The 17489-nt window shown below is 40.3% G+C and overlaps 1 protein-coding gene across 1 annotated transcript in view; it reads right to left on the bottom strand.

The window, feature by feature from the left end:
- Positions 1-6833: 6833 nt before the first annotated feature.
- LOC109893998 (synaptosomal-associated protein 25-B) overlaps positions 6834-17489 on the bottom strand; it is a 76747-nt gene continuing 66091 nt past the window's right edge. Inside the window, exons 5-8 of the mRNA XM_020487215.2 lie at positions 16913-17030; positions 8835-8954; positions 8587-8731; positions 6834-8432 (exon numbers count right to left, since the gene is read on the bottom strand). Of these exons, the coding sequence (XP_020342804.1) occupies positions 8370-8432; positions 8587-8731; positions 8835-8954; positions 16913-17030 (446 nt within the window). The 3' untranslated portion in view covers positions 6834-8369. The remainder of the gene's footprint in view (positions 8433-8586; positions 8732-8834; positions 8955-16912; positions 17031-17489) is intronic.

The following is a 17489-nucleotide window of genomic DNA, read 5'->3' as shown; positions in this document are numbered from 1 at the left end:
TGTGTATTTCTCCCTTCACGGAACAGCTCAAACGGTGTCTAACCAGAATAGAAAGAGTGGGAGGCCCTGGTGCACAACTGAGCAAGAGGACAAGTACATTAGTGTCTAGTTTGAGAAACAGACGCCTCACAATCTGCAAAAAAACAGTCTCAAAGTCAACAGTGACGAGGTGACTCCGGGATGCTGGCCTTCTAGGCAGAGTTCCTCTGGCCAGTCTCAACGTCAACAGTGAAGAGGCGACTCCGGGATGCTGGCCTTCTATGCAGAGTTCCTCTGGCCAGTCTCAACATCAACAGTGAAGAGGCGACTCCGGGATGCTGGCCTTCTATGCAGAGTTCCTCTGGCCAGTCTCAACATCAACAGTGAAGAGGCGACTCCGGGATGCTGGCCTTCTATGCAGAGTTCCTCTGGCCAGTCTCAACATCAACAGTGAAGAGGCGACTCCGGGATGCTGGCCTTCTATGCAGAGTTCCTCTGGCCAGTCTCAACATCAACAGTGAAGAGGCGACTCCGGGATGCTGGCCTTCTAGGCAGAGTTCCTCTGGCCAGTCTCAACATCAACAGTGAAGAGGCGACTCTGGGATGCTGGCCTTCTAGGCAGAGTTCCTCTGGCCAGTCTCAACGTCAACAGTGAAGAGGCGACTCTGGGATGCTGGCCTTCTAGGCAGAGTTCCTCTGGCCAGTCTCAACATCAACAGTGAAGAGGCGACTCCGGGATGCTGGCCTTCTAGGCAGAGTTCCTCTGGCCAGTCTCAACGTCAACAGTGAAGAGGCAACTCTGGGATGCTGGCCTTCTAGGCAGAGTTCCTCTGGCCAGTGTCTGTGTTCTTTTGCCCATCTTAATCTTTTATTTTTATTGGCCAGTCTGAGATATGGCTTTTTCTTTGCAACTCTGCCTAGAAGGCCAGCATCCCGGAGGAAGTGAATGACTCAGGCTGATTGTAACACAACTACTTCCTCGAGACATGGATTCAGAACAAAGCTACGTTTTATAGTTTGTCATTGCCGTATATATTTGGTGCAAGTTGTCATCTCATCTGAGAAGCTTCCCTTGTTGCTGGATGAAGAACCACGCATCCAACCAAGTTGTCATCTCATCCAACAAGCTTCCCTTGTTTCAGGATGAACAACCACCCATCTCATACCAGAACTACTAGTCTCTGTAAGAGTAGCAGGTAGCCTAGCGGTTAGAGCGTTGGGCCAGGAGCTAAAAGTCACTGGTTCGAATTCCTGAGCCGACAAGGTGAAAAATGTGCCCTTGAGCAAGGCACTTCACCCTAAATTTGCTCTATGGGTGCTGTACTACTATAACTGACCCTGTAAAACAACACATTTTCACTTTACCTATCCAGTGTATGTGACAAACCTTTTTTCTGTCTGCTAGATGGCACTGTTCACCCATCCACACAACACATTTATCTCAGATTCAGATTCTGCCTTCCTTGGTCTGTTGAATGTGCTCCAGGGTGGAGGTTGCCCTTAAAGTTAGGGTGAGGCACTGGTAAGCTCACCCTGTTTCAATCATGGGGGTTATAAACTGGTCAGCTCACCCTGTTTCAATCATGGTGGTTATAAACTGGTCAGCTAACCATGTTTCAAACATGTTGGGGGTTATAAACTGGTCAGCTCAAGGTCATTAAGGTCATTTGCATAATTGAAATTAGTGTTTTGTAATGGTCAGTTTGTTTATATTGGTCTGTCTTATTGATGCGAAGTCCAGGGATTACCTGTGTGTGTGTTCTTAGTGACGTGATGAGCTCTAATCCACCTTAAACCCAGGGCCCAAAGAGGTTATCCATCAGTGTAATGTCAGTCCTCTCCTTCCTTCCTGTGGAGTGTAGCCTGTCAGGCCTCTCCTTCCTTCCTGTGGAGTGTAGCCTGTGTGTAATGTCAGTCTATCCTTCATTTCTGTGGAGTGTAGCCTGTGTGTAATGTCAGTCCTCTTCTTCCTTCCTGTGGAGTGTAGCCTGTGTGTAATGTCAGTCCTCTCCTTCATTTGTGTGGAGTGTGTAATGTCAGTCCTCTCCTTCCTTCCTGTGGAGTGTGTAATGTCAGTCCTCTCCTTCCTTCCTGTGGAGTGTAGCCTGTGTGTAATGTCAGTCTATCCTTCATTTCTGTGGAGTGTAGCCTGTGTGTAATGTCAGTCCTCTCCTTCCTTCCTGTGGAGTGTAGCCTGTGTGTAATGTCAGTCCTCCCCTTCCTTCCTGTGGAGTGTAGCCTGTCAGTCCTCTCCTTCCTTCCTGTAGAGTGTAGCCTGTGTGTAATGTCAGTCCTCTCCTTCCTTCCTGTGGAGTGTAGCCTGAGTGTGTAATGTCAGTCCTCTCCTTCCTTCCTGTGGAGTGTAGCCTGTCAGTCCTCTCCTTCCTTCCTGTGGAGTGTAGCCCGAGTGTGTAATGTCAGTCCTCTCCTTCCTTCCTGTGGAGTGTAGCCCGAGTGTGTAATGTCAGTCCTCTCCTTCCTTCCTGTGGAGTGTAGCCTGTCAGTCCTCTCCTTCCTTCCTGTGGAGTGTAGCCAGTGTGTAATGTCAGTCCTCTCCTTCCTTCCTGTGGAGTGTAGCCTGTCAGTCCTCTCCTTCCTTCCTGTGGAGTGTAGCCCGAGTGTGTAATGTCAGTCCTCTCCTTCCTTCCTGTGGAGTGTAGCCCGAGTGTGTAATGTCAGTCCTCTCCTTCCTTCCTGTGGAGTGTAGCCTGTCAGTCCTCTCCTTCCTTCCTGTGGAGTGTAGCCAGTGTGTAATGTCAGTCCTCTCCTTCCTTCCTGTGGAGTGTAGCCTGAGTGTAATGTCAGTCCTCTCCTTCCTTCCTGTGGAGTGTAGCCTGTCAGTCCTCTCCTTCCTTCCTGTGGAGTGTAGCCTGTCAGTCCTCTCCTTCCTTCCTGTGGAGTGTAGCCTGTCAGTCCTCTCCTTCCTTCCTGTGGAGTGTAGCCTGAGTGTGTAATGTCAGTCCTCTCCTTCCTTCCTGTGGAGTGTAGCCTGTGTGTAATGTCAGTCCTTTTAGTTTCTCCAGTCTAGTTTTGCAGTATGTATACAACTCCCACACAGTCCATCTACATTTTCAATAAATAACGTGTTTTTTGTTGTTGTTCTACAGTCATGTTTTTTTATTGGCATTTTTCCCCACATTATTTTACAATGATCACAGTCTGGAAATGTGTGAACAAAAGAGTGGCACTATTGCAGAGTGGCAGGAAGCAGGGTATCCTCTCAGCTGGGACTGTCCTACACACTGCTGGGTATGCTGTGGTGGCCATGTTACTTGTTCTAGATGATGATGATGTTGTTCTTTCTGCTGCGGGACACACGCAGGGCTACAGTACATCAAAGGGAGTAAGACCGCTGAGCGGTTGAGCCGGACATAACCAGAGGTTGATGAGCCAACCATGAATGGCTGCTACTGCATTGGAGCCCACCTGGGTTACGTAATCAAAGCATTCTGCTCGTTGTTGTTCTCCTACCTCCGCCCATCTCCAGGTCTGTCTGAGAGGAGGGGTTTAGATACTCTGCCCCTGACAATGAGATGATATGAGTTGGTTTGAGCATGGGGCTGCTAAATCCTAGGTTGTGGGTTCAATTCCCCACATGGGACATGTGGGCTCACGTGACTTTAGAAATGACCATTACTGCTAATCACCTGTCAATGATAATGCAAAGTAACGTTGCATTGAAGGCGTGAGCCTGGCTGAAAAATGAGGTTCATCACTGGTTATGTTCCCAACACAGTTGCACATTGTACCTTATGGGAGTGTCTGGGAGGAAGATGACAGGGTTTTAGGATAAGGGACTTCTGACTTGTATGTTTGTTTTACTTTAGTTTAGCATCAAAAACAACAACATTAACTACAGAGTGTCTCACGTGGACAACACTGTCACACCACTAACACATGGAAGAAACAGCATGTAGTGGAGCATTGTCCTGCTCATGTAAAGCAATAGTAGTCGTGGTATCTGAGTAATGATGCAAATACAGTTTATATTAAAGAAGATGAGCAAGACGGAAACAGAACTGCACAGGTGAGCTAAAGACATCAAAGAAGCACTATATACTTTAGGAGGAGAGACAGAATGGGAAGTAGACGAACAACTAGGAGGAGAGACAGAATGGGAAGTAGATGAACAACTAGGAGGAGAGACAGAATGGGAGGTAGATGAACAACTAGGAGGAGAGACAGAATGGGCAGTAGACGAACAACTAGGAGGAGAGACAGAATGGGGAGTAGACGAACAACTAGGAGGAGAGACAGAATGGGAAGTAGACGAACAACTAGGAGGAGAGACAGAATGGGAAGTAGACGAACAACTAGGAGGAGAGACAGAATGGGAAGTAGACGAACAACTAGGAGGAGAGACAGAATGGGAAGTAGACGAACAACTAGGAGGAGAGACAGAATGGGGAGTAGACGAACAACTAGGAGGAGAGACAGAATGGGAAGTAGATGAACAACTAGGAGGAGAGACAGAATGGGAAGTAGACGAACAACTAGGAGGAGAGACAGAATGGGAAGTAGACGAACAACTAGGAGGAGAGACAGAATGGGGAGTAGACGAACAACTAGGAGGAGAGACAGAATGGGAAGTAGATGAACAACTAGGAGGAGAGACAGAATGGGAAGTAGACGAACAACTAGGAGGAGAGACAGAATGGGTAGTAGACGAACAACTAGGAGGAGAGACAGAATGGGAAGTAGACGAACAACTAGGAGGAGAGACAGAATGGGAAGTAGACGAACAACTAGGAGGAGAGACAGAATGGGAAGTAGACGAACAACTAGGAGGAGAGACAGAATGGGAAGTAGACGAACAACTAGGAGGAGAGACAGAATGGGAAGTAGACGAACAACTAGGAGGAGAGACAGAATGGGAAGTAGACGAACAACTAGGAGGAGAGACAGAATGGGAAGTAGACGAACAACTAGGAGGAGAGACAGAATGGGAAGTAGACGAACAACTAGGAGGAGAGACAGAATGGGAGGTAGACGAACAACTAGGAGGAGAGACAGAATGGGGGTAGACGAACAACTAGGAGGAGAGACAGAATGGGAAGTAGACGAACAACTAGGAGGAGAGACAGAATGGGTAGTAGACGAACAACTAGGAGGAGAGACAGAATGGGAGGTAGACGAACAACTAGGAGGAGAGACAGAATGGGAAGTAGACGAACAACTAGGAGGAGAGACAGAATGGGAAGTAGACGAACAACTAGGAGGAGAGACAGAATGGGAAGTAGACGAACAACTAGGAGGAGAGACAGAATGGGAGGTAGACGAACAACTAGGAGGAGAGACAGAATGGGTAGTAGATGAACAACTAAGAGGAGAGACAGAATGGGAAGTAGATGAACAACTAGGAGGAGAGACAGAATGGGTAGTAGACGAACAACTAGGAGGAGAGACAGAATGGGAAGTAGACGAACAACTAGGAGAGACAGAATGGGAGGTAGACGAACAACTAGGAAGAGAGACAGAATGGGAAGTAGACGAACAACTAGGAGGAGAGACAGAATGGGAAGTAGACAAACAACTAGGAGGAGAGACAGAATGGGAAGTTGACGAACAACTAGGAGGAGAGACAGAATGGGAAGTAGACGAACAACTAGGAGGAGAGACAGAATGGGAAGTAGACGAACAACTAGGAGGAGAGACAGAATGGGAAGTAGACAAACAACTAGGAGGAGAGACAGAATGGGAAGTAGATGAACAACTAGGAGGAGAGACAGAATGGGAAGTAGACAAACAACTAGGAGGAGAGACAGAATGGGAGTAGACGAACAACTAGGAGGAGAAACAGAATGGGAAGTAGACGAACAACTAGGAGGAGAGACAGAATGGGAGGTAGACGAACAACTAGGAGGAGAGACAGAATGGGAAGTAGACGAACAACTAGGAGGAGAGACAGAATGGGAAGTAGACGAACAACTAGGAGGAGAGACAGAATGGGAAGTAGACGAACAACTAGGAGGAGAGACAGAATGGGAAGTAGACGAACAACTAGGAGGAGAGACAGAATGGGCAGTAGACGAACATCTAGGAGGAGAGACAGAATGGGAAGTAGACGAACAACTAGGAGGAGAGAGAGAATGGGAAGTAGACGAACAACTAGGAAGAGAGACAGAATGGGAAGTAGACGAACAACTAGGAAGAGAGACAGAATGGGAGGTAGACGAACAACTAGGAGGAGAGACAGAATGGGAAGTAGATGAAACAACTAGGAGGAGAGACAGAATGGGAAGTAGATGAACAACTAGGAGGAGAGACAGAATGGGAAGTAGATGAACAACTAGGAGGAGAGACAGAATGGGTAGTAGACGAACAACTAGGAGGAGAGACAGAATGGAGGGTAGAGGAACAACTAGGAAGAGAGACAGAATGGGAAGTAGACGAACAACTAGGAGGAGAGACAGAATGGGAAGTAGACGAACAACTAGGAAGAGAGACAGAATGGGAAGTAGACGAACAACTAGGAGGAGAGACAGAATGGGAAGTAGACAAACAACTAGGAGGAGAGACAGAATGGGAAGTAGACGAACAACTAGGAGGAGAGACAGAATGGGAAGTAGACGAACAACTAGGAAGAGAGACAGAATGGGCAGTAGACGAACAACTAGGAGGAGAGACAGAATGGGAAGTAGACGAACAACTAGGAAGAGAGACAGAATGGGAAGTAGACGAACAACTAGGAGGAGAGACAGAATGGGAAGTAGACGAACAACTAGAAGGAGAGACAGAATGGGAAGTAGACGAACAACTAGGAGGAGAGACAGAATGGGAAGTAGACGAACAACTAGGAGGAGAGACAGAATGGGAAGTAGACGAACAACTAGGAGGAGAGACAGAATGGGGGTAGACGAACAACTAGGAGGAGAGACAGAATGGGAAGTAGACGAACAACTAGGAGGAGAGACAGAATTGGAAGTAGACAAACAACTAGGGAGAGAGACAGAATGGAGGGTAGAGGAACAACTAGGAGAGACAGAACGGAGGGTAGAGGAACAACTAGGAGGAGAGACAGAATGGAGGGTAGATGAACAACTAGGAGGAGAGACAGAATGGGAAGTAGATGAACAACTAGGAGGAGAGACAGAATGGGAGGTAGATGAACAACTAGGAGGAGAGACAGAATGGGAAGTAGACGAACAACTAGGAGGAGAGACAGAATGGAGGGTAGAGGAACAACTAGGAAGAGAGACAGAATGGGAAGTAGACGAACAACTAGGAGGAGAGACAGAATGGGAAGTAGACGAACAACTAGGAAGAGAGACAGAATGGGAAGTAGACGAACAACTAGGAGGAGAGACAAAATGGGAAGTAGACGAACAACTAGGAGGAGAGACAGAATGGGAAGTAGACGAACAACTAGGAGGAGAGACAGAATGGGAAGTAGACGAACAACTAGGAAGAGAGACAGAATGGGAAGTAGACGAACAACTAGGAGGAGAGACAGAATGGGAAGTAGACGAACAACTAGGAAGAGAGACAGAATGGGAAGTAGACGAACAACTAGGAGGAGAGACAGAATGGGAAGTAGACGAACAACTAGAAGGAGAGACAGAATGGGAAGTAGACGAACAACTAGGAGGAGAGACAGAATGGGAAGTAGACGAACAACTAGGAGGAGAGACAGAATGGGAAGTAGACGAACAACTAGGAGGAGAGACAGAATGGGAAGTAGACGAACAACTAGGAGGAGAGACAGAATGGGAAGTAGACGAACAACTAGGAGGAGAGACAGAATGGGAAGTAGACGAACAACTAGGAGGAGAGACAGAATTGGGAGTAGACGAACAACTAGGGAGAGAGACAGAATGGAGGGTAGAGGAACAACTAGGAGAGACAGAATGGAGGGTAGAGGAACAACTAGGAGGAGAGACAGAATGGAGGGTAGAGGAACAACTAGGAGAGACAGAATGGAGGGTAGAGGAACAACTAGGAGGAGAGACAGAATGGAGGGTAGAGGAACAACTAGGAGAGACAGAATGGAGGGTAGAGGAACAACTAGGAGAGACAGAATGGAGGGTAGAGGAACAACTAGGAAGAGAGAGAATGGAGGGTAGAGGAACAACTAGGAGGAGAGACATAATGGAGGGTAGAGGAACAACTAGGAGGAGGCATAATGGAGGGTAGAGGAACAACTAGGAAGAGAGACATAATGGAGGAACAACTTTAGGAACAGACAGAATGGGGGTTAGGGGGGGGGGGGTAGAGGACGAGATGACTAACCAGGACTATCATTTTAATAAAAGCCAAAGATAGAAGACAACAGAACAACATTTTACAACAGGAAGAAGAGAAGGAGGAGGGGGGCGGGTCTGAGAAAGTGCCATGATAAAAGCATGTTTCGGGGGGGGGGGGGGGGGTTGAAAGCATGTTGTCGCTGCAGTTTAGCCCAACATCTTTGTGGCACGCTGGTTGGCCTCGTCAATCCTGGTCTTGTTGGAATCAGCCTGAGGAGAGAGGGAGACGTTTGGGATGATGTGAAATTCTGCAAGCAATATCAATCAAGATCAAGACTAATTGTAAGCAGACTGTCAACTCAGCTCATGGCTGACCATCTCTGACACTGAAAATGTATTGATTGTCATCGTTATGATCGGGCACCTTGTCCATGATCCTGTCGATCTGCCGGTTCTGGGTGTCTATCTCGTTGCCCATGTCCAGGGCCATGTGACGCAGGTTACCGATGATCCCGCCCACCTGCTCCAGGTTCTCATCCATCTCATTCTCCCGGGCGTCTTCAGTTACCCTGGAAACGCACATTGGATAGTCCATAAAACTGTCAGTAGATTTCGGCGTGGCAGAGGGAGTCCATATGCACACGTGCACACACGTGCACACCAACTCCTCACCTGCGGATGAACCCTCCACTGATGGCCATCTGTTCACGTTCGTCCACCACACGGGCCCCTGGCTGACTGTTAACCACTCCATCCTGGTTGGCCCCCCACGCCTGCCCTCCCCCTTTTATCCTGCAGGGACACATACCAGTCAGGAGGGGGGGGGGGACTTTCATTTGATGTAATAGATCCATTATACGACACAAGTAATGTGTAATGACAGCACAGCAGCACACCAACACAGCATGCCAATGGTAGATATCTATCTCTCTATCTTTATATCTATCTAAGGTTCATATATATGTGTTATGTTATACAGTATATGTTAGATCTATCAATCAATAATTGATCCAAGTACTGATCAGTTCAGTTGTAGTGTATTTACTGTCTAAGTGGGGGATAGAAAGTAGTCCTTTACAGACCTGTAGATAGAAGAGACGGACACAAACACACACTAACAGGACATAAAGGAGACAACACAGACAGACGCCAGCGGACAGACAGGGAGACAGGAGGACAAACAAGCAGTAATGTGTGTAAAGGACACAATTATACTCAGTGCAAGAAACTCAGTATAATTGCAAAAAACATTAGGGACACCTGCTCTTTCCATGTCATAGACTGACCAGGTGAAACCAGGTGAAAGCTATGATCCCTTATTGATGTCACTTGTTAGATCCACTTCAATCAGTGTAGATGAAGGGGAGGAGACAGGTTAAAGAAGGACTTTTAAGACTTGAGTCTGGATTGTGTATGTGTGCTATTCAGAGGGTGAATGGACAAGACAAAAGATTTAAGTGTTTTTGAATGGGGTATGGTAGTAGGTGCCAGTCGCACCGGTTTGAGTGTGTCAAGAACTGCAACGCTGCTGGGTTTTTCCACGCTCAACATTTTTATGGGTGTATCAAGAATGGTCCACCACCCAAAGGACATCTAGACAACTTTACACAACTGTGGGAAGCCCTGGAGTCAACATGGACCAGCATCCCAGTGGAACGCTTTTGACACCTTGTAGAGACCATGGCCCCGATGAATTGAGGCTGTTCTGAGGACAAAAGGGGGAATCTGAATGTATACTCAGCGTAGACAGACAGACAGACAGGGAGACAGACAGGGAGACAGACAGGGAGACACCCTCTGGTTTTAGAGGAAAAAGGTGATATGGTAAAGAACAGAAGAAGAGCACCATTCTAGGAAGTCCAGTTCAGTTGAACCTTATAGACATGTTTAACTACAGCATAAAATAATAGCTTTGAAATACAACTTTTGTGGGCTTCTAGATACTAGCGAGCTACACAAACACATTCAGTTCCTTCTATTTCAACACATACATGAATCATGCACAACAACGTCGGTCCTAGACCTATCATGTCAGGGACAAATTCTGGAGAATTAATTTGAACACTTTGCTTGAGAGGAAATCTTTAAATGTAATGTTCAAGTTAGGTGCACAAATCTCAAAACAGACATTTTGACTTGTTAGTTTGATTACAGTTTTTCCTCAAATCACGTCCAAGTAATTTTAGGATCTGTGTTGAAACATATGTAGTTTAAAGACCCTCGCTCCCTTCGGACTCGTTGTGGAGGTTGATCTGTAGCCATTTCCTGTGATGATTGTGTTTTGGCTATCCATTGAAGCTAATGTTGTGTTTGTAGGCCTATATGTGGTAACCTAATTGAATCTAGAATCCATTCATGCTTTCTCATATGTACTATTCATATTTGTAAACCGACTAAATCATGAAACAGTCAGCCAAGATTACAAACACCTGTGTCCTTCGAAACCCAATTTAAAACCTATATAAACCCTATATAAAACCTATATAAACCCCTATATAAACCCTATTTAAAACCTATATAAACCTAAATAAACCCTATTTAAAACCTATATAAACCCTATTTAAAACTTATATAAACCCTATATAAAACCTATATAAACCCTATATAAACCCTATATAAACCCTATTTAAAACTTATATAAACCCTATATAAAACCTATATAAACCCTATTTAAAACTTATATAAACCCTATATAAAACCTATATAAACCCTATTTAAAACTTATATAAACCCTATATAAAACCTATATAAACCCTATATAAACCCTATATAAACCCTATATAAACCTATATAAACCCTATTTAAAACTTATATAAACCCTATTTAAAACCTATATAAACCCTATTTAAAACTTATATAAACCCTATATAAAACCTATATAAACCCTATATAAAACCTATATAAACCCCTATATAAACCCCTATATAAACCCTATATAAACCCTATATAAACCCTATATAAACCTAAATAAACCCTATTTAAAACCTATATAAACCTAAATAAACCCTATTTAAAACCTATATAAACCCTTATATAAACCCCTATATAAACCCCTATATAAACCCCTATATAAACCCCTATATAAACCTAAATAAACCCTATTTAAAATCTATATATAATCTATATATAAACCCCTATATAAACCCCTATATAAAACCTATATAAAACCCTATATAATCTATAGAAAACCTATAGAAAACCTTAAATAAAACCTATATAAACCCCTATATAAAACCTATATAAAACCCTATATAATCTATAGAAAACCTATATAAACCCTATATAAACCCTATATAAAACCCTATATAAACCCTATATAAACCCCTATATAAAACCCTATATAATCTATAGAAAACCTATAGAAAACCTTAAATAAAACCTATAGAAACCCCTATATAAAACCTATATAAAACCCTATATAATCTATAGAAAACCTATATAAACCCTATATAAACCCTATATAAAACCCTATATAAACCCTATATAAACCCCTATATAAAATCTATATATAATCTATATAAAACCCTATATAAAATCTAAATACACCCTATATGTAATCTAAATATAATATATATAAACCCTATATAAACCCTATATAAACCCTATATAAACCCTATATATATAACCTATATAAAACCCTATATAAAACCCTATATAAACCCTATATAAAACCCTATATAAATCCTACATAAACCCTATATAAAACCCTATATAAACCCTATATAAAACCCTATATAAACCCTATATAAAACCCTATATAAAACCCTATATAAACCCTATATAAAACCCTATATAAAACCTATATAAACCATATATAAACCCCTACATAAACCCTATATAAAACCCTATATAAACCCTATATAAACCCTATATAAACCCCTATATAAACCCTATATAAAACCCTATATAAATCCTACATAAACCCTATATAAAACCCTATATAAACCCTATATAAACCCCTATATAAACCCTATATAAAACCCTATATAAATCCTACATAAACCCTATATAAAACCCTATATAAACCCTATATAAAACCCTATATAAATCCTATATAAACCCTATATAAACCCTATATAAAACCCTATATAAATCCTACATAAACCCTATATAAACCCTATATAAAACCTATATAAACCCCTATATAAACCCCTATATAAACCTAAATAAACCCTATTTAAAATCTATATATAATCTATATATAAACCCCTATATAAACCCCTATATAAAACCTATATAAAACCCTATATAATCTATAGAAAACCTATAGAAAACCTTAAATAAAACCTATATAAACCCCTATATAAAACCTATATAAAACCCTATATAATCTATAGAAAACCTATATAAACCCTATATAAACCCTATATAAAACCCTATATAAACCCTATATAAACCCCTATATAAAATCTATATATAATCTATATAAAACCCTATATAAAATCTAAATACACCCTATATGTAATCTAAATATAATATATATAAACCCTATATAAACCCTATATAAACCCTATATAAACCCTATATAAACCCTATATATATAACCTATATAAAACCCTATATAAAACCCTATATAAACCCTATATAAAACCCTATATAAATCCTACATAAACCCTATATAAAACCCTATATAAACCCTATATAAAACCCTATATAAACCCTATATAAAACCCTATATAAAACCCTATATAAACCCTATATAAAACCCTATATAAAACCTATATAAACCATATATAAACCCCTACATAAACCCTATATAAAACCCTATATAAACCCTATATAAACCCTATATAAACCCCTATATAAACCCTATATAAAACCCTATATAAATCCTACATAAACCCTATATAAAACCCTATATAAACCCTATATAAACCCTATATAAAACCCTATATAAATCCTACATAAACCCTATATAAAACCCTATATAAACCCCTATATAAACCATATATAAACCCTATATAAACCCCTATATAAACCCTATATAAAACCCTATATAAACCCTATATAAACCCCTATATAAACCATATATAAACCCTATATAAACCCCTATATAAACCCTATATAAACCCCTATATAAACCCTATATAAACCCTATATAAACCCCTATATAAACCCTATATAAACCCTATATAAACCCCTATATAAACCATATATAAACCCCTATATAAACCATATATAAACCCCTATATAAACCCTATATAAACCCTATATAAACCCTATATAAAACCCTATATAAATCCTATATAAACCCTATATAAACCCTATATAAAACCCTATATAAATCCTACATAAACCCTATATAAACCCTATATAAAACCTATATAAACCCCTATATAAACCCCTATATAAACCTAAATAAACCCTATTTAAAATCTATATATAATCTATATATAAACCCCTATATAAACCCCTATATAAAACCTATATAAAACCCTATATAATCTATAGAAAACCTATAGAAAACCTTAAATAAAACCTATATAAACCCCTATATAAAACCTATATAAAACCCTATATAATCTATAGAAAACCTATATAAACCCTATATAAACCCTATATAAAACCCTATATAAACCCTATATAAACCCCTATATAAAATCTATATATAATCTATATAAAACCCTATATAAAATCTAAATACACCCTATATGTAATCTAAATATAATATATATAAACCCTATATAAACCCTATATAAACCCTATATAAACCCTATATAAACCCTATATATATAACCTATATAAAACCCTATATAAAACCCTATATAAACCCTATATAAAACCCTATATAAATCCTACATAAACCCTATATAAAACCCTATATAAACCCTATATAAAACCCTATATAAACCCTATATAAAACCCTATATAAAACCCTATATAAACCCTATATAAACCCTATATAAAACCTATATAAACCATATATAAACCCCTACATAAACCCTATATAAAACCCTATATAAACCCTATATAAACCCTATATAAACCCCTATATAAACCCTATATAAAACCCTATATAAATCCTACATAAACCCTATATAAAACCCTATATAAACCCTATATAAACCCTATATAAAACCCTATATAAATCCTACATAAACCCTATATAAAACCCTATATAAACCCCTATATAAACCATATATAAACCCTATATAAACCCCTATATAAACCCTATATAAAACCCTATATAAACCCTATATAAACCCCTATATAAACCATATATAAACCCTATATAAACCCCTATATAAACCCTATATAAACCCCTATATAAACCCTATATAAACCCTATATAAACCCCTATATAAACCCTATATAAACCCTATATAAACCCCTATATAAACCATATATAAACCCCTATATAAACCATATATAAACCCCTATATAAACCCTATATAAACCCTATATAAACCCCTATATAAACCATATATAAACCCCTATATAAACCATATATAAACCCCTATATAAACCATATATAAACCCCTATATAAACCCTATATAAACCCCTATATAAACCCTATATAAACCCTATATAAACCATATATAAACCCTATATAAACCCTATATAAACCCCTATATAAACCCTATATAAACCCTATATAAACCCCTATATAAACCCTATATAAACCTATATAAACCCCTATATAAACCATATATAAACCCTATATAAACCCCTATATAAACCATATATAAACCCCTATATAAACCCTATATAAACCCCTATATAAACCATATATAAACCCCTATATAAACCATATATAAACCCCTATATAAACCCTATATAAACCCTATATAAACCTATATAAACCCTATATAAACCCCTATATAAACCCTATATAAACCCCTATATAAACCCCTATATAAACCCTATATAAACCCTATATAAACCCTATATAAACCCTATATAAACCTATATAAACCCTATATAAACCCCTATATAAACCCTATATAAACCCCTATATAAACCCCTATATAAACCCTATATAAACCCCTATATAAACCTATATAAACCCTATATAAACCTATATAAAACCCTATATAAAACCTATATAAACCATATATAAACCCCTATATAAACCCTATATAAACCCTATATAAACCATATATAAACCCCTATATAAACCCTATATAAACCCCTATATAAACCCTATATAAACCCTATATAAACCATATATAAACCCCTATATAAACCCCTATATAAACCCTATATAAAACCTATATAAACCCCTATATAAACCCCTATATAAACCCTATATAAACCATATATAAACCCCTATATAAACCCTATATAAACCCCTATATAAACCCCTATATAAACCATATATAAACCCCTATATAAACCATATATAAACCCCTATATAAACCATATATAAACCCCTATATAAACCCTATATAAACCCCTATATAAACCATATATAAACCCTATATAAACCCCTATATAAACCATATATAAACCCCTATATAAAACCCTATATAAACCCCTATATAAACCATATATAAACCCCTATATAAACCCTATATAAAACCCTATATAAACCCCTATATAAACCCTATATAAATCCCTATATAAACCCCTATATAAAACCCTATATAAACCCCTATATAAACCATATATAAACCCCTATATAAACCCTATATAAAACCCTATATAAACCCCTATATAAACCATTTATAAACCATATATAAACCCATCTATAAACCCTATATAAAACCCTATATAAACCCCTATATAAACCCTATATAAAACCTGTTTTAACTGTTTCTACTGCAGAACAGCAATGATAAAATGCTCAAATACATCTACACAACTTCTGATCATTTTCTTGTTATTGTACCTGACTTGCTTAACTTAGACCACCTTTTTGCTAAACTTTAAATAAAAATGTAATCAGTTAAAACAAATGTAACTTAAGTGTTTTGTTCACCGAATATTAACACATTTGTTTTCATCACAAGAGAACTGTGTGCAATTGTGTTAACTTTTTCCTGTAATCAGTAAACTACTGAATACACTGTGACCTGGATACCTGCTGAAAGAAAAACTCAGGTAGGTAGGTGTGTGTGTGGTGTGTGTGGTCTGTGGTGTGTGGTGTGTGGTGTGTGTGTGTGTGTGTGTGTGTGTGTGTGTGTGTGTGTGTGGTGTGGTGTGGTGTGGTGTGGTGTGTGTGTGTGTGGTGTGTGGTGTGTGGTGTGTGGTGTGTGTGGTGTGGTGTGGTGTGGTGTGTGTGTGTGTGTGTGTGTGTGTGTGTGTGTGTGTGTGTGTGTGTGTGTGTGTGTGTGTGTGTGTGTGTGTGTGGTGTGGTGTGGTGTGGTGTGGTGTGTGGTGTGTGGTGTGGTGTGGTGCGTGCGTGTCTGCCATGCATAGGCAGTATGTTTGTGCATATGTACAAACAGCAGTAATCAGGTCACGTTAAATCGTACTGTAGGCCTACTGCCTCATGTTGTAGCATTATGTAACATGCTGATACAAGTATGCCAAGTATGACTGTGATCATTTGAAGGAGAAGGTACAGTGGATTAGCCCAACATGCATCTCTCTCTCTCTCTAAGTGCAGGAGGAAGCAGCATAGAAGGCCTTGGGTAAGGTCTGAAGTTGACACGCCATAGTGTTGTACAGGTCACCATGCACTCTACTTTAGGCATTAAAGCAGGGAAGTTGACAGGCAGGCAGACAAACAGACAGGTAGGCAGGCAGGCAGGCAGTACGGTAGACAGGTGGCATGCAGGCAGTAAGGTAGGCAGGCTGCACCTACTTGTTACAGGGACACGAACAAAGACCACAGAGAGACCCTAGATTGTTCAAATTCTTTTCTGCATCCTTCATGTCCTTATTGATCTGGTCCATCCCCTCCTCGATCCGCTCCAGTTGCTCTGATTGTCAACACAAGTCATTTATCCCCACAGAGAACGAAGGCACGTGACAGAGAACGGGGGAGAAGGAGAGAGAGGGAGAACAAAGGAAAGGAGACAAAAAGAGACTGTGACTAAAGAGACAGAGACATTGGACAGCAATACCAACACAGGCTAGATTCCAGGGCCTGTCGCCACCGGTACCTACCGGTACCTACCAACACATGGACATAATTGGCCAAAGCTTTGCCTAGTCAGGTAGCCTAGTGGTTAGAGCGTTGGACCAGTAACCGAAGGGTTGCTGGATCGAATCCCTGAGTTGACAAGGCAGTTAACTCATTGTTCCCCAGTAGGCTGTCATTGTAAATAAGAATTTGTTCTCAACTGACTTGCCTAGTTAAATAAAGGTTCAATTAAAAAAAATATATATATATTTCTCGGCCTCCTTCAAGTCTTGATGAACCTTGTTCATGCCATCTT

Source organism: Oncorhynchus kisutch, linkage group LG7 (assembly GCF_002021735.2).
Source record: "Oncorhynchus kisutch isolate 150728-3 linkage group LG7, Okis_V2, whole genome shotgun sequence".
Taxonomy (NCBI): domain Eukaryota; kingdom Metazoa; phylum Chordata; class Actinopteri; order Salmoniformes; family Salmonidae; genus Oncorhynchus; species Oncorhynchus kisutch.
Note: the sequence above shows the minus strand (reverse complement) of the source record. Positions and strands in the feature narration are given on the sequence as shown.